The sequence below is a fragment of the Leucoraja erinacea genome, chromosome 9, assembly GCF_028641065.1.
Source record: "Leucoraja erinacea ecotype New England chromosome 9, Leri_hhj_1, whole genome shotgun sequence".
NCBI lineage: Eukaryota > Metazoa > Chordata > Chondrichthyes > Rajiformes > Rajidae > Leucoraja > Leucoraja erinaceus.
In genome coordinates, this window is record NC_073385.1 from 67,575,786 (window position 1) to 67,593,505 (window position 17,720).

The window sequence follows — 17,720 nt, forward strand, 5'->3', positions numbered from 1 at the left end:
GGGGAGGAAGCAGTGGAGGGTTGGTGGAGGGTGGGGAGAGGGAGGATAATGGAGGAGGGGAATAGGGGACTGAAGAGGGAGAGTGAGATGTGTTCACATTGATCTTATTTTTTACGTTATTGCCATTTTGCCTATGGACCGACCGCAGTCAGCCAGGATGGAACCCCACCACTCCCCCACTCTGACACTCAGCATGGAACTCCACAAGGCTGTGTACTGAGCCCTCTCCTCCACTCTATACCTATGACTGCATACCGACCCACAGAACAAACACTATCATAAAATTTGCAGATGACATGACAGTGGTGGGGCTGATCACTGAGGGTGATGTGTCAGTTTACAGGGAGGAGGTACAGAGGTTAATAGTCTCCAGTTTCATGTTCCTGGGCACCCACATCGCAGCAGATCAGGTGGTCAACTAACACGCACTCCTGGTAAAGAAGGCACAACAACGGCTTCACTTCCTAAGATCACTCAGGAAAGTCAACTTGCCACAACAGCTGCTAGTGTCATTCTACTGTTGCTCCATAGAGTGTTCTGACACATGGCATCCTGGTATGGTATGGCAGCAGTTCTGCAGCTGACAAGAAGGCTCTGCAGAGAGTCATCAATAAAGCCCAGAAGTTCACCTGCCTGCCCTGGAAGAGATCTACAGCTCTCATTGCCTGCGGAATGCATCCCTCATACAAAAGGACTCATCTCAACCCGCACATCACTTGTTTGTCCTTCTGCCCTCGGGAAAGTGTTACAGGTCCATCAAATCGCACACCACAAGATTAACAAACAGTTTCTACCCCAAGGCCATCACCACTCTGCACTGAACACACAGCCCCCATAGGCAATATTTTGTACTGCCATAACACGATACTGTGAAATATTGCACATTCTGACAACAACATTTTTCTTGCCGTTTTTGTTGTTTCCATTGTCGTTATTATCTTTCTGTTGGAGCTCCGTTCGGGCAGTGCACCTGAAAATTTGTTGTATGTATTTACAATGACAATAAAATGTGTATTATTATGTATTATTTTAAACTTTAAAAACGTCAGCCGTGCCTGCGCAGTTGGGGGCTATGGGTCAGTGGTGGAATATTGCGTTCGGGGGACCAGCCCTGTGACAGGGACCCAACGGGTCCCACTTGGTCTAGTTACACCTAATACTGAAAACTACCTCTCACATGTGTACCAAAGAGCATACCCAAGACCTCACATCATTCACACTTTCCATAAACAGACTGACTGACCCATTCATAATGTATTTTAAATTTTGCAGCATTTATAAATTGTGATGTTTGAATAAAATAATAAGAATAAAAAAAACTTCAAAGTACAAAAGATCACAAACAAGGGCAGCAGTAACTTAATTTCCCACAGACTCTGCTGCTTTTGCTCATCCAGTAATCCAGTGAAGACCAAGCAGTGTGAATATTTAGAGGCAGTAAATAGGATGAGTTGAATGTCAGAAGGCAGAGGCAGCCCAGGATGGATACAGGAGGACAGGAAATAACAGTGACATGTGGAAGAACAACATGGCTGATGATTACTTGGCTACAAATGTGCAACTAAGAATAGAATCAGGTGTGGTTCTCAAAAGGAACTCACAGGTCATGGGAGAACTCACAGAAGAGTGACTGATTACTTTAGTCATAATGACACAGATGACCCACTGAGTCAATTTCATATGGAGAGATAAGGCCAGAAACCCGGAGGAGGGATTCCTACAAGTAGTACCAGAAATTAACTCCTTCAAATCCCCAGGGGTCAATGCAACAATGCACATTGATCTAACCAACAGTGCAGAAGCAAGGATTCAAATCCTAAAACACATTCACAATTATTCTGTGGCTGGTAACTCAGGATAGAACTAGCAGTCTCTGCTTAGCGCCATAGGTTAGTTTCCCAAATGAAGAATAGCCTTTCAAGTGAAGCACAATCAGAGCTACTGGTTTCAATGGAACTCGACTCCTTCAAAAGTTTTCATAGAGTCAGGTAAATAGACTCACCATTCCAGGATTCTGTCTGGGCGTACAAAAGGGAAGGTTAACCTTGGTTTCAATGTATTTTTTCAGGATAAAATCTCTCAGCCCAATGACATTGAATGTGTGCTCCGATATTTTGCACATGCAATTGCGTTCTCATAAGAGATTTTATATGCAAAGAATCCTCATATATCAAAGTTAAGGCAAGTTCCAACTTCCAAGATAATTACTTTACGCCTCCTCACTCGGAAAGTAACAACAGGAAATGTGCCTGGGTACTTGGGCAAGAAGTGCACAGAGAGTCAGCTGCTGAGAGGTGTGGAGAATCAGATAGCAAAACATTTACAAAAAATAAGTTGGTTTAAAAGGGTGCAGAAGAAATGTACCAAGATTTTTCACAGATCAGAAGTTTCAGTTATGTGGAAAGACTGGAAACGGGGAGTTCTTCTTGGAATAGAGAAAGTTGCAATGACAGACGTATTTAAAAGTATCACCAATAGCAGATTGAGAGAAACAGTCCCCAGAGGGGTCAGGAATTAGGAGCCACAGAATGAAGGTGATCGACAAAAGAACTAAAAGCGGCATGTGGTGAAATGGTATCACACAGTGAGCGGTCAGAGCTCCAAGGCAGGTCCAAAAACCTTTTAGAAATTTACCAAAGCATTGTTTTGAAGGGAAAGGACATGGGTCTCCAAGGAGTAGGACTACCCGGATTATACCCTAGAAAGCTAGCATATGGCTATAAGCTACAAGGCTCTATGGTTTCCTTCCATGTCATAAACAGTCAGCTAAGATAATGTTTAAGACCAGTATGTAAAGTACTGGTCTTCCAAATATGAATGCTAGAACAGCAACCAAGTTTTTTGTGAACTTATTTCTTACAGAAGTAACTCTTTGGTTTACAGGTCCTCACAAACAAGTCTGGCCACTACGGTGGTCAACTACACAACTGTGTCAGAAAGCGAAACCGCGCGAAAAACAGCAGCCCCTCCTGAGTCATGTGACCGTGGCTTCCGAACCCCGGGTTTGATACCTGCGTGCGCCAGCAGGCGCCACTACATGGCCCCCCCCCCAGAATCCGCGGTACGGAAACGCACGGGTAACCGGACAGTTCGACCGGAACGCGTAGTCCGAGGTCGCGGGACGAGCGTAACAGTTGGGGCCGGCAAAACAGAACCAGAGGGACGCGACAAACGCGAACGAGGAACGGGCGTAACAGAGGTGGACCGGTGAAACATAACAGGGGGTAACAGGTGCAGAGGGCGGCAAAACGGCCGGGGAACGCCCTCTACGCCGCGGAGTGGCCACCGCCACCGGGCTATCCTAGTCGACGTGGGCTGGCTTAAGGCGGCTGACGGAGATGAACTCCTCCCTGTCACCCATGTCCAACGTGAACGTCGAGGTACCAGTCCTCAGCACCCTGTACGGACCTTCGTACACCCGCTGTAACGGCGAGCATCCCAACGAAGGAAAACATAAGCACAATCCCGTAACATAGTAGGCACATGCACCGCGGACGACCCGTGTTGGGAAGAGAGAACCGGGACCAACGCGCGCGCTTGCTCACGAAGGTCAGCTAGCACCGCCGAAGCCGGGACCTCCTGATCACGGGTGACGGGCAGAAAATCCCCAGGTACCCACAAAACCGAGCCATAAACCAGCTCGGCCGAGGATGCCGAGGACTTCTTTAGGCGTAGTTCTGATGCCTAGGAGAACCCAGGGCAACTGGTCAACCCAATTGGGGCCAATCGGTGAGCCGGGCCTTCAACGCCGACTTAAGGTGTCTGTGGAAAAGCTCAACTAAACCGTTCGACCCCGGATGATACGCGGTGGTCTGGTGCAGCTTTCTAGCCGTACAGCTGCGCCTTATCACACCACAGGGAGGACGTGAACTGGGCCCCACGATCGGTAGTAATATCTGAAGTGACTCCGAAACGAGCGATCCAATTGGAGACAATAGCGCGTGCACAAGCCTGAGCTGAGGTATCAGTCAACGGTATTGCCTCTGCCCATCTGGTGAACCTATCTACGATGGTTAACAAGTGAGTGGCCCCGCGCGAACACGGCAAGGGACCCACCGGGTCGACATGGATGTGCAGGAACCTGCTGCCTGGAACAGCAAAATCCTCTACGGGCGGACTGACATGCCTCTGCACCTTGGAAGTCTGACAGGGGGTACAAGCGCGGGCCCATGCTGCGACCTGCTTTCGTAACCTGCGCCAGACGAACTTGGACGCAACCAGGGCAGAGGTGGCGCGAATGGACGGGTGAGCTAGGCTGTGGATGGTGTCGAAAATCCGACGCCTCCAGGCAATCGGGACAATCGGGCGGGCTTTACCCGTTGAGACATCACAAAGGACCCGCACGCCGGCGGTGCTGCAAGACACCTCAGCCAAATTAAGGCCCAATTCAGCATTACGGTAATCCCCCATGCCGGCATCAGCCCGCTGGGCAGTGGCCAGCTCCACGTAATCCACACCTAGGCTAAAAGCAGAAACCTCAGGGGCTGCCGGACAGGACTGCGCGTCGGCCACAACGTTCAGCTTCCCTGCCACATGCCGAATGTCAGAAGTGAACTCGGATATGTAGGCGAGGTGCCGCTGTTGCCTGGCGGGCCAGGGGTCGGACCCCTTATTTAAAGCGAACGCGAGTGGCTTGTGGTCCGTGAATGCGGTAAACACGCGGCCCTCCAGGAAATAACGGAAATGGCGGATCGCTAGGTAAAGCGCGAGGAGCTCCCGATCGAAAACACTGCACTTGATTTCCGGGGCCTGCAGCTGCCTGCTGAAAAAGGGCAGCGGCAGCCAGCGGCCACCTACCTGTTGCTCGAGGACAGCACCCACCGCGACGTCAGATGCATCCACGGTGAGGGCTGTTAGGGCTGATGCCCTAGGGTGTACCAGCATGGTGCTGTTGGCCAACGCGGTCTTAGCCCCCTCAAAAGCTAACCCAGCCTCCTTGGACCGAACCAGGTTCTTAGGCTTACCTGCTAGACACTGGAACAACGGCCGCATGATGGCGGCTGCTGACGGGACAAATCGATGGTAGAAATTGACCATTCCGATTAATTCTTGCAGGCCCGTGACAGATAGTAGCCTCGGGAAACGACGGAATGCGTCGACTTTCTCAGGCAGCGGCTGTGCGCCGTGGCAGGTTATGCTGTGACCGAAAAAGGAGATGGAGCACAATCCGAACTGGCACTTCGCGGGGTTGATCACCAACCCGTGCTTACGCAGCTGTTTGAAGAGCAGGCGGAGGTGTTTAACGTGTTCAGCCTGCGAGCTGCTGGCCACCAGAATATCATCGAGATAGATGAATATGAACGGCAAACCCCGTCCAACCTGATCCATATACCTTTGGAACACCTGAGCGGCGTTCTTCAGGCCAAAAGGCATTCTTAGCCATTCGAAAAGGCCGAAAGGGGTGATGGTGGCCATCTTTTTTTTTATTTTTTTTTTATTTTATTAGAAGTTAATACAGTACAAAACAGTACAGTGGAACCTAATTTTAGGTGCCAACTATGTCATACCGTAATCCATTCTATGTACAACCTCTAGTTTTATGTTTTGAGAAGGAAGTAAGCAAGAACAAGAAAAATAAAACAATAGAAAGGGGAAAAAGTGGAAAAATAGATGGTAGAGAATAGCCGTCTTAAGGACGTCGTCGTGATGGACCGGAATTTGATTATACCCGCGGACAGGGTCGACCTTCGAGAAGAAGGCAGCGCCCTCCAAATGAGCCGAGAAATCTTGGATGTTCGGGACTGGGTACCGATCTGCCGTGGTTACGGCATTGAGACGCCTGTAATCACCGCAAGGTCTCCAACCCCCGGACTCTTTGGGCACCATATGCAGCGGGGAAGCCCAAGGGCTATCCGACCGCCGGACAATCCCCATGTCCTCCATAAGCTGGAACTCGTCTCGTGCGATGCACAGTTTAACGGGCGGGAGGCGGCGCACGCGGGCATGAACCGGTGGGCCCTCGGTAGGAATGTGGTGGACCACGCCACGAACTGGGGCGTGAGCAACCCAGGGAATTCAGCGAGAAGGGCTGCGAAAGGTTGCTGGATCTCAGCTACTTCGTCGAGTTGCTGTTGGGACGTGAACGTTTTGCGCGGCTTGGCAGGGCACAGGTCCGACACTGGAACCATTTTGCCCGCCTCGCACATCGAGCAGGGAGAAATTCGTCCCCCAATATTGGCTGGTCCACGTCAGCAACGGTGAACTTCCACCTATACGGGTGGGAGTCAAAATTTAAGTCCAGGGTCCGCGTACCCGTAAGTGCGAATGTCGCTCCCGTTGACGGCCGAGAGGATGGGTCCTACCATATTGATGCAGGAATCTCGGGCAGTCAGTGGCAGGATGCTGGCTAAAGCACCGGAGTCGACCAGGATATGGTGGCCGGAGTGGCGATCACGGCCTTCGTTTGGGCCGATCGCGTTCGCCTCTATAGGCGATTGGCCGAGGCATTTCTCTGAAATGAACAGGGGCTTCGGCATCTTCTGGTTTCCAGACCATAACGGAGATGGTAATAGTACCAACGTCGTCGGCTGTACACCTCCGGCAGCGGCGATGCTTCTTCAGCGATGGGCTGGTCCTGCTCTTCGTCCCGATGTCGTCTCGGTTGCACCCGCTCCTCCGTGGCGGTGGAGCGGGTGAAAGCACAAACTTCCCGCCATCTGTGGGTCCACAACTCATCAGCTCTCTCTGCGAGGTGCTAGGAATCGCTGAAATCAGCCCTGGCGAGCATCAGACGGACTTCGTCTGGCATCTGCTCTAAGAACGCCCGTTCGAAGAGCAGACATGGGCAGTGCCCGCTGAGCATCTTTGCCATGATGGTGAGTGGCTGCAAGTCGCCGATGCTGTTCATGTGCAGGATCTTCGCTGCCCTGTCTCTATGGCTGAGACAGAAGATATGGAGCAGCAGGGCCTTCAGACTTTCATATTTAGCGATCGTCGGCGTGTCTCTGATGTATGGCAACAGCCTCGAGGCACAGTCCCGTGGCAGAACTCCTACCACATGAAAGTACATCGTGCCGTCTGCAATAATGTGGTGCAGATGGAACAGTGCCTCAAGTGGGCGAACCACACCTGAGGTTGGTCTGGCCAAAATGAAGGTAATTTGAAGCCCGGTGAGCCCTGCCTCGTTCCGGCCGATTCTGTGGGAACGTAGTCCTCCTGCATGATCTTCTTTGTCTAACGATGGCTAGACAAGTCAGGGTCACCAATTTGGCGGATGCAAGAACGGCAACCAAGTTTTTGTGAACTTATTTATTACAGAAATAATTCTCTGGTTTACAGGTCCTCACAAACACGTCTGTGGCGCGAAAGCGAAACCGGCGGAAAACAGCAGCCCCTCCCAGGTCACGTGACTGCGGCTTCCGAACGCCGGGTTCGATACCCGTGTGCGCCAGCAGGCGCCGCTACAGTACATTTCAATGCCCAAGTGGCCTAAACGCAAGTTCCCCAACAGTTGTATCCTAATTTTGACAACTCTGTTGGGGTAGCATCAGAAACGCTAAATGCTAGGTTACACTATCAAGACTTGCATCAACATACTGAAATCTCTTCCAAGAATTCAGAAAATTTACCTGGGACATTTCACACCTCATTACAAAAAGAAAAATCACATCTCAATCAGAGCATAACTCCATTGGCATTATACCCAAATAAGAATCTACTGAAGTGTAAAGGCCTGGTACATTCAAAGTTTGAATTTAATATTTCACCTTTCCAAAGCTGGAGGATTAATTGCTGAAGGAATTGTATTGTCAATGCCGGAAAGAGAGGGTCTGCTACTTGAAAATCAGATCTTGTTAGCTGCTGTCTAAGTAGATCCAATGAACCGAATCTTTTTGAGCGAGGATCATATTGTTACAGCAAAAGAGGCCCTCTGTGATGTTGCAGTTTGGATAAAAGGGCTACTACCTGAAAAGTCAGAGCCACAAAATGAAGATGGGAGTACCAAATCCTTCTCATCCTCTTCAAATTTTGTCAGATTTTGCAAAATCTATCTACATCTATCTATTACTAAAACTCTCATCTTGTTTGTGATTCTGTCTGCATGCATGCGTGTCTGTGTGCCCATGTTCTTCCGGAACTACACCAAAACAGTACACGATAGCGCTACAATATTTGGACCACCTTACTCACAATTGTCCTGTGGTGTTTTATCACAGTTTCGTTGTGATTATTTTTTACAAATTATTCACATTTCTCTCAAGAGAGAGCTAGATGGGGCTCTTAAAAATAGCGGAGCCAGGGGATATGGGAAGAAGGCAGGAACGGGGTACTGATTGGGGATGATCAGCCATGATCACATTGAATGGCGGTGCTGGCTTGAAGGGCCGAATGGTATACTCCCGCACCTATCGTCTATTTTAAACTTGAAAAAATTTAACTTCTCACTGTAAAAATTCCAATTCCAACTTGCTGCCCATGCCCGTTACAATGACAGGACACCGAGTCCTGTCATTTGAAACAGTGTAATGGGCAGGGCAAGGGAATTGGATTTTTTTAAAGTTTAAAAAGAGGGAGGGTGAAGAAGAGGGGGAGGGAGTGCTGGGCGATGAGGGGAATAAGATGCACCTGCGTAGTTGGGGGCTATGGGTGAGTGGTGGAATATTGCGTTGGGGAATGGGTTGCATTGGGGGAACGGGAGATTGGTGGAATATTGTGTTAGGGAAGGGTTGCGTTGGGGGACCAGGACTCTTGTGCGGTCTATGGGTGCATGGTGGAATATTGCGTTTGGGGAATGGGTTGCGTTGGGGGACTAGGCCTTCCATCTGACAGGGACCCAATGGGTCCCACTTGGTCTAGTATTGATCATATACCTATTAAAAGTCTGATCTTGGATGTATGTGTTTATTTGCTTCAATAAAACAACGTGCTAACGGTAAACTTTTTACATATTCCGGTAGATTTTTTCGTGGAGTCCAAAATTGCCTTATCTGAAAAAATCATGCTTTATTTCTCAAGTTATTAATGAAAATGTTCAAAAATCGGGAAAAAAGTTGGGGGGAAAACCCGCTGTCTTCTTGCTCGCACTGCGAGTGACGTCACCCTACCCACCACCCCCCCCAGTATTCGGGCCCTGCCTGGACCCTGGAGCCAGAAACAAGGGAGTGTTGCGTTCGGGAACCAGCCTCCCCTGTGATGACGCGCCCTCCCCCCACCCCTCAAACTCTACCGCCCTCACACTCTGCCCACCCTCCCTCTGTGCCCCTCTCGCTCCCTCTCTGCCCCCCACACCTCCTGTGGGGGCTACGGGTAGGGGACGGGTGCGTTGGGGGTCCAATGGGTCCCCCTTGGTCCAGTATTATACTAAAACTTCCCTTTGTTCTCAACATTCCAAAATTTCCGTGTGTTTGCAGGGTTGTGTTGGCTTTCTTTTAATCTCCTTAATTTGTATCTTCTTCCTAAACGTTTGGCCACAGCCGTCACATTTTCACACACGCTACTCACATTTTTCCCCTCGATGGGATAAACATCTTCCTGTCGCATTCCAACCTATATTTCCGAAGTTTTTTTAAGTTTCAATCATTTATTTAAAAAAATTAACTGTTTTTCAGTGGGAGACTCACAGCACTTTCCATTGATGATGTCACAGTGCCATCTCACAGGCGTCCAATCACAATGGATTGCATTTACATATTACATCACAATGGGACAGGGGTGGGAGATTGCATTCGTGGCAACACGTGAAGGTTGCAATCAACCTGGCATACACAATCATATAGAACAAGTTGTCCTCCCCCTCCCCCTCTAGGGTGTGGTGAGTATTGGTACCTATGGGTGAGTGCTGCAGTATTGCGTTCAGGGACCGGTCCTCCCCTGTGACGCCGCGCACCCCCTACCCCTTAATCTCAACCCCCCTTTCCCTACCCTCCCACCGCGCCTGCGCAGTCGGGGGCTATGCGTGAGTGGATATGGCAGGGGATGGAGGGAGGAAAAGGAGCAAATGAATAATAATAATTAGACTAAGTGGGACCCATTGGATCCCAGTCACAAGGGAGGCCTGGACCCCCAGTGCAACCCATTCCCCAACGCAATATCCCACCACCCACCCGTTCCCCCAACGCAACCCATTCCCCCAACGCAATATTCCACCACTCACCCATAGCCCCTAACTGCGAGGGCGCGGCTCATTTCCTCATCCCCGCACACTCCCTCCCCCTCTTCATGTGTGGCAGGGGAGGGGGGAGAATGGTGTGTGTGTGGAGGGGGGGCAGTGGTGCGGGAGGGGTGTGTGGCTGGGAGAGGTGTGTATGTGGCCAGGAGGGGTGTGGGAGGGTGTGTGTTTGGGCGGGGGATGTGTGTGGGGGTGGAGGTGTCGTGAGGGGGGAAGGATGTGAGGGAGGGTTGTGGGGGCGGGAGGGGGTTGTCACAACGGGGATTTCTGGGATCAGAACGGGAACCCCTCAGCTGCGCCTGCGCAGTTGGGGGCTATGGGTCAGTGGTGGATTATTGCCGTGGGGGATGGGGCCCAACTGGTCTGCACCTCGTCTCGTATTTAGATAAAATTGAACAGTTCTTGCAAAACGTTCCCCCCCTTGCGAAGGCAGCCGGCTCATCACAAGTGGGTTAAAAGTAGAGAATGGAATGATCCCGATCCCTGTGGTTCACAACGCTCCTGCCCGCCCCGCAACTTTACCCCGGGCCAGACTCCCCAAACGCTGTGAAAGGAATCCCTCCCCCACCTCGGGAAAGTCGGTATTTAAAAAAAATATAGCACCAAGAAATGCAGATTGTTCTCTCCCACATTAAAAATAAAAATAAAGTACAGGCTTCCAAGTCTCCTTTATTCTCCATTCTGAATGGGTCTCTTGAAGGGTTGGCAGGTGGAGAGATGGTAAAAAACGGAGCTTAAGATCAAGATGGCAATTGTCATCTTTGAAAAAGGGAAAATTGGGGGGAGAGAAACTAGCGCTGCGCGGGGGAGGGCAGCAGTGTAGGGATCATGCCAGTGGGCACCGTACTGCGCAGTACGGCAAAGGCACCGAATGTGGCGGGGAGGGAAGCTGCTCTTCAACCCCGCTTGTCATTGAGGTCTGGCATGATGAAGCAGCGCTGACGGCAGAAGTGCTGAGGTGCAGATGGTTCCACCTGAGCTGCGTGTTGCCCCCCCCCCCTGCCTCATCACAAGGATGTTACTGGCATGAAAGGCATCACAACGGAGAATTATGCCTACCTAAGAGATCGGGCCATCTCTTAGATAGGCATGAATTCTCCCATGCCTTTACTATTTATATTTAGTAATTACCATTTTATAATTTTAGTCAGGGTAGGAAGTGCCTACCTTGCCCACCCTGACGGCACGTGCCTGCCTACCACCCACTCTGGTCAGCGTGGAGAGACTTCTCTGCATTGAAAATAATTAAATCAGATTTAAGGGCTTCAATGAAAGAGCATCTGGCAGAAGCAATTCTGTTCCTAAGGACGTTATTAATAAATTTTAGGTATGTACTTTTGTAGCAAACTTAACTACCTTTGCATTTAGTTTTAATTTTTGTCATAATTTAGCCATTTAGCTAAATGTGGCCTTATATTAATAAATCTTTGGAGTAATGCTTTTATAATTTTTATTAAATTCAATGAATTTTAATTTTGTCATAGTCCTATGTGTTTTTTTTTTCTTTTAGCATAATGAATTGTTTTTTTTTTTCCAAGAATAAACAATAAAAAAGCCCAATAGCACAGCCAAAACCATTAGACTCAAAAATTTAAGGACGTGGGTTTAAAAGGTAGCCTGGTGATTCATGTAGTTCTTATGAAATGCCATCTTGTGTCATGTCATCATAGCAGATTTTGAATTATTATACCTAGGGGTCTGAGTCAGAGTCGGATACACAAAAATCAAGGAGTCGGATGATTTGGGTATCGACTCCACAGCCTTGCTTTGACCTTTCACACACTTCCCTTCTCCATTGGTCATCATACCTTAGTTTAGTTTTCTGTACATCTTCCTCAAAATCATTGCCTTTCTAAACAAGGCTGTCTTTGAAACTCAATTATTTTACCAAAATTTTGATCTCCTTGCTTTCTGGACTTCCCTATGCCAATGTGTTTAATCAGCCCGCTGCACAGTGCCCTGTGATGCTATAAACGCAGCTTATTTTCTGGGATGGCATTCTCATTGGGGGAAAAAAAGCCCTGAAAATAAGACATTTGGATAGGTATCGGGATAGGAAAGGTTTAGAAGGCTATGGGGCAAACGCAGGCAAGTGTGAAACTTCTCTTCTGTAGATGGTACAGAACTCCCAACCTCAATGAAGTGCATCAAGACTGGCATAACCTTCTTTATTCCAGGGCAGCACATTGATGCAGTGGTGAATGCTGCAGCTTCACAGCTCCAGATACCTATTGTAAATTATCCCTTATTGCAGAAAGGGTTTATGAGAGAATATTGCTGGGCTACAGGGAAATAGGACTGCCCTACTGACTGAGAGGCCAGATGGACCCCAGAGTACATATCCAGGCTATGTATTCAATAGGTTAAGTAATTTCAATGTGTAAAATATCTTATTTGTGGTAAAGAGCATGATACAGGAAAATGGTTCAATTTTCATTTAAATTTTCCAGTGAGATAGCAATCTTAAAATAGATTACAAAAAAATGAAAATAAAATTTTTAATGAAAATTTATGAGGTTTTGAAATCCCAGAAATAAACGCTCTTAAACGCAAACATTTAGAATGCATTTTTAATGTTCTTGATTAGATGTCAGAGAAAGTAGTTCAGTTCATAGTTTTACTGCTATATTCATTAAGTTTTCATTTATTCATAGTGTCCAAGACCATGGAATTCTACAACGAAATGTTACAGTTTACCCTCTACAGAAAGAAAGAGTGATGGCTACTGAGAACAATTACAATTCAAGAGTATTCAATAACCATTCCTTTTCAAAAATTCTTGTAATGTTTTTTAAATGTTGCAAAAGACCATATTTAAGTCTTCCACTGGATTACAGGCTGACCATCAGGTTTGTGCCTTTTTTTAACTTCAGTTTTTAATCAAGTGAAGCACCAGCCCAAAGTTTATTCACTTGATGCCAGAAAATAACAAATATTTTTAGAATGGAAAAGCCATAAACAAAATGGCATTTGATGTTAATCAAAAAAAGGCACTTTATTTTCAAACTGGTTACCATTTTAGTTAACAGATTCATCTAAATGTAGACATTTACTGATCAAAAGCTGAAGATATGGATTAATATTTGCAAAGAGTTATAAATGTTCCTTTTCTGAGAAATCTATGCCGACTCAACGTGGAGCAAATTTGCACAAACATCAATCCTAAACCATTATCAGTTTGTCAGTAAAATTTCACTTTATATGTATATATCATACAGTAACATTTACATTCTCACTTTCATGGAATTTATGAGTGTGCAAAGACATTTTAATTATCTTCAGGCCAAATTGCTACATTGAATATCTATGTACAATGTTGCCTCAACCATTCTCTACCCCATTAAATATTATTTTTGTTTTGGAAAGTTGGATCACATTAATGGACAAACTAGATTACCATACATGGGGACATTGGTAAACTACAGCCATTTTATTTGTTTTACATCAAACAGCACATTTATATGTTTTAATAACATTTAATTCCCTTTTTGGAAATTGTTCTTCAATAAATTTCTATTTATCAAATGGAGGATATTTTGTCTTTTTTGGAGGGGAAATAAGACAGTTCGCTCCATTTCTCATTTACTCCAGAAAAAATGTAGCTAACAGAACTATTGATGGATGCAAAGTGTGGAAGCAGACTTCCCGTGGAAGATTGGTTTCCCCTAATGTATGACAATTCCAAAATTAATTCATTATTATTATTATTTTTTTTTTTTTTGTATTTTGTTTTTTATATTATATAAAATGTTAATTGCATTTTCTAACAGGTATTCAGCCAAATCATGTTAAAAAGTAAAAAGGTGTTTTTGATGATTTGTGTAATGTTATAGTTTGTTAACTAACTATTCACAATAACCTTTGCTTTACACTTCATTTAACAAGGGATTAGTGATGAGAAATACGAATGTGTGGTGAAGATATTTTATGTCATTAAAGATGTGATTTTTAACCTTCAGGAACATTAAAGCTCATATCTGTTTTCAGTGATTCATCCTCCCCAGCAGCTATTTGGACACCACTGCTGCACATGGTCCAAAAATAAAGTCATGTTGTCCTCTGGCAAAAACATAATTTAACACTTTTAATGCACTCGGAAATTTTCTTTGCCAAGTTCAAATTACAGCTACTTGTACATGTATTAAAATACAAACCCACAAATTCAATTAGTTAATGCAAGGTGTAAGAAGGAACTGTAGATGCTGGTTTAAATGGAAGATACACAAAAAAGCTGGAGTAACTCAGCAAGCAGGCAGCATCTCTGAAGAGAAGGAATGGGTGACGTTTTGGGTCGAGGCCCTTGGCAAAAGGAGAATGCAAAAGGCCCTTGGGACTCGACCCAAAACGTCACCCGTTCCTTCTCTCCAAAGATGCTGCCTGTCCCGCTGAGTTACTCCAGCTTTTTGTATCTATCTTTAGTTAATGCCAGGTAATGTGTTTAGCTTCCAGAAACATACATTAGAGAAACAAGGCAAGTCAATGAATAGGAGTAAATTCATTGACCTGTTCAGATTGAATATAATGGCGAAATACTACTATCATTATATGATCTTTGGTTAATTATAAATCAAAATCAATGAAATGAGTGGACCTAGTGTGATATTTCCATTCTGCATGTAAGCTGTGAAAATGAGAATGCAAAAGTGTGTGACTATATACCAGATAGAATTTGTCAACACACACGGACATCCACACTGTAATGGGAATGTTGGTGTTCAAAGAAACCTGGTATTGTTACACATGACTCAAAGGTTTACTTGCAAGTACACCAAGGAGGAGAGCAAATATATTATGACTTAGTAGAATTTATTAGCAATTAGCAAATATATTATGACTTAGTAGAATTACGTGTGAAGGGACTTTACTTCAATTATAAAAGGCAGTGATAAAATTCCATCCGGAAAAGTGCATGGAATTTTAGAATTCTGTACGTCAACAGGCAGTGAATGATCACAACCTCCGCACCTATAAAGACTGAGATCAATAGACTTTTGAAATCCAGAGATAGGGAGAGTACTGCAGAAGCAGCATAGGTAGAGAATGTGTTATGATCTTTATTCTTGCTCTTGTTCCGTATGATGGTGAACTCTGCAACTTAAAAAACTTTACATTTTACCAGCTTTTCTAGAAACTAACGTTGTTACTTCAGAAACAGCAGACGATATCCAGATGAAGAAAACAAAAACACTCAGGATGATGACTGCCAATATCAGACACAATGCTGTGACTAACCTCTCAAAAAGAACTCCAAGATAAATAGTGAGGAAGAATTTTCAGCGCAATCTGCAAATTATCCTAATTAAATGTCTGAATTTTGAAGGGTGCACTTCTACTGAATACAGGTTTGAGGCAGTGCCTCAAATCGACAAGACATTTGAAACATGTCACGTAAAACGGTCTAGATATTGATCTTTTACATAAGGATACCCACCATGAAAAAACTATTAAGAACTAGGAGATACAAAGAACTGAAGATGCTAGTTAATACAGAAAAATGAAGATTTGGAGTAACTCAAACAGGTAAGGCAGCATCTCTGGGGAACATGCAAAGGCAATATTTTGGGTCGGGACCTTCCTGCAGCCAGATGGGAGTGTGGGGAAGAAAGTTGGAAGAGAGATGGGATGGGGGTGGAGGGGAAAACTGACAACGCCTGGCAAGTGATAGATGGATAGAGGTGGGTGGGGTGATAGCAGATGATTGGACAAAGGTCAAAGATGAAAAGACAAAAAGTCTTGAGATAAGGATAGAAGAGGTGAGACTTATGAAGCCAGAGGACGGAATACAAGTGGAAGGGGACAGGGAGAAATTGGTGCAAATCAGGTGGGACATAATTTCCAGGTTCGATCCAGACCTTGGGTGCTGTGTATGTGGAGTTTGCACATTCTCCCTGTGACCACATGGGTTTTCTCCGGTTTCTTCCAACATTCCAAAGACATGTAAGTTTGTAAGTTAATTGGCTTCTGTAAATTGCCCCTATTGTGTAGGATGCTAACTGGGATAACATAAAACTAGAGTACAGGGAATTGTTGATCGGCATGGACCGAGGGACCCGTTTCTATGCTATGTCTCTAAACTAAACACTCTGGTAATGGAGGAAGCCCAAAACAGAAAGGTCAGTAAGAGAATAGGAAGGCGATTTAAAATGGTTAACAACAGGGGGATCCAACAGGCTTTGGAGGGCTGAGCGTGTGTTTGGCAAAACGTTCGCCTGGTCTACACTTGGTCTGGTGCATCCAGAGCAAAATGCAACTCCTCCAACTTAATCTACTGAATTCAGTGTTCCTGATGTGGCCTCCTTTACATAGGCGAGATCATGCAACCTCTACTGAATCCATGTTCAGTGTTCCGAAAACCTGATGACCTATTAAGAACTCCTTTAAAAGATCATAAATCTGATGCAATATAAAGCTGGAATTGGAGCCACTGTTCAAAGGTATGAAAAATGAAGCTAAATTTCTGAAAAAATTAAATTACAAAATGATATGAATTCTGACACCAAACCCGATCTCTGTCCTGTACCCCGCAAAAATAAGGTTACATTCCCAATATTGTTGGGCAGAAGCTTCTCCAATTCTGCGAGGAATCCAGATGAAAATAGCAGGATTGGCATGAGACAAGTTTGTTTTCTATCATTTCCTTTCGTAAAATAAAACAGAAAATGTGCAGAGAAAAACAGGTAATCAATCCGAAACATTTCCATTTTCCTTTCCCTCATGCTGCCTGGCCTACTGAGCATTTCCACTTCTAATATGTTACATAAGGTGTCTTTTGATTTTTGCCTTGGTATTAAAAGTTATCAAACTCTTACATGTCTATATAACTAAACCCTAAAACAAGCTTACTTCCAGAAACATTCAAGGCGACACTATGATTCTTTCAAATTTAAATTGTGAAGGTTCTGATTCTAGGTTAAGAAACCAAAATCAGCCAGAAGTAGAATTTGAGAATTTATAAATATTGGGAATGTACTGGTTATTAAGATATGATTGAAGAAAAAGTCACAAATCTATTGAGTGCATCGCGATCATAAAGCAGATTTATGGAAATTGATCAGATGCAATTTACCACACCAATGTTTACATGTCTAATTTATTGAAATAGTTTTAAGAGAAAGCTTTCATAATTTATGATTCGGAGACAATAAAAATCAAGATGGTCAGACAACAATAATTGTGGGTGGTGGGTGTGAGGCAGAGGCAATGCTTTTGATACCAGGCTTTAAATTGCTTTGATTCATTTTTAAAATACAAAAAAGTGAAATACTTGGAACTGAAATCAAAAGCTTTTTTTTGTGGTGGAAAAAATTAAATCTTTCCAGTTCTTCACTTAAATATTTTGTTTGGTTAATGTCTAAATAGTCCGTGTATCACGTGTTCTGGTGTTAAATGTGTGACAATCAACTTTCAAAAGCTTTAGGTTAGAAGTGAACGTTTCATTGTGTTCAGTTTCAAGTTCTAGTATAAGAGCAAATGTTCAATATTTTAAGTTGCTCGAGTGGATTATGTGTTGAAACAAATAATTCAGCATGCCGCAAATAGACAAAAGCTGGTGGAACTTGCTGTTCTCACCCCGCACTCTAAATATCAGCATTTATTTTTTTATCTTTTGATA

General features: G+C 45.1%; 1 protein-coding gene across 14 annotated transcripts in view; it reads left to right on the forward strand.

The window, feature by feature from the left end:
- Positions 1 to 17,720, forward strand: part of LOC129700538 (MAPK/MAK/MRK overlapping kinase-like) — an 85,588-nt gene that overhangs the window by 63,389 nt on the left and 4,479 nt on the right. Inside the window, exon 14 of one of the 14 annotated variants that reach the window (XR_008724074.1) lies at positions 12,763 to 12,847. The exons of 11 other annotated variants lie outside the window; for them this stretch is intronic. Coding sequence is in view for 1 of the 3 variants with exons in the window: in XM_055641128.1 (XP_055497103.1) it covers positions 12,763 to 12,837 (75 nt within the window). In the remaining 2 variants the exon portion in view is untranslated. Of the gene's footprint in view, positions 1 to 12,762; positions 14,602 to 17,720 lie in introns of those variants that run through there. 2 more of the 14 variants (XM_055641127.1, XM_055641128.1) reach the window with 2 other exon arrangements.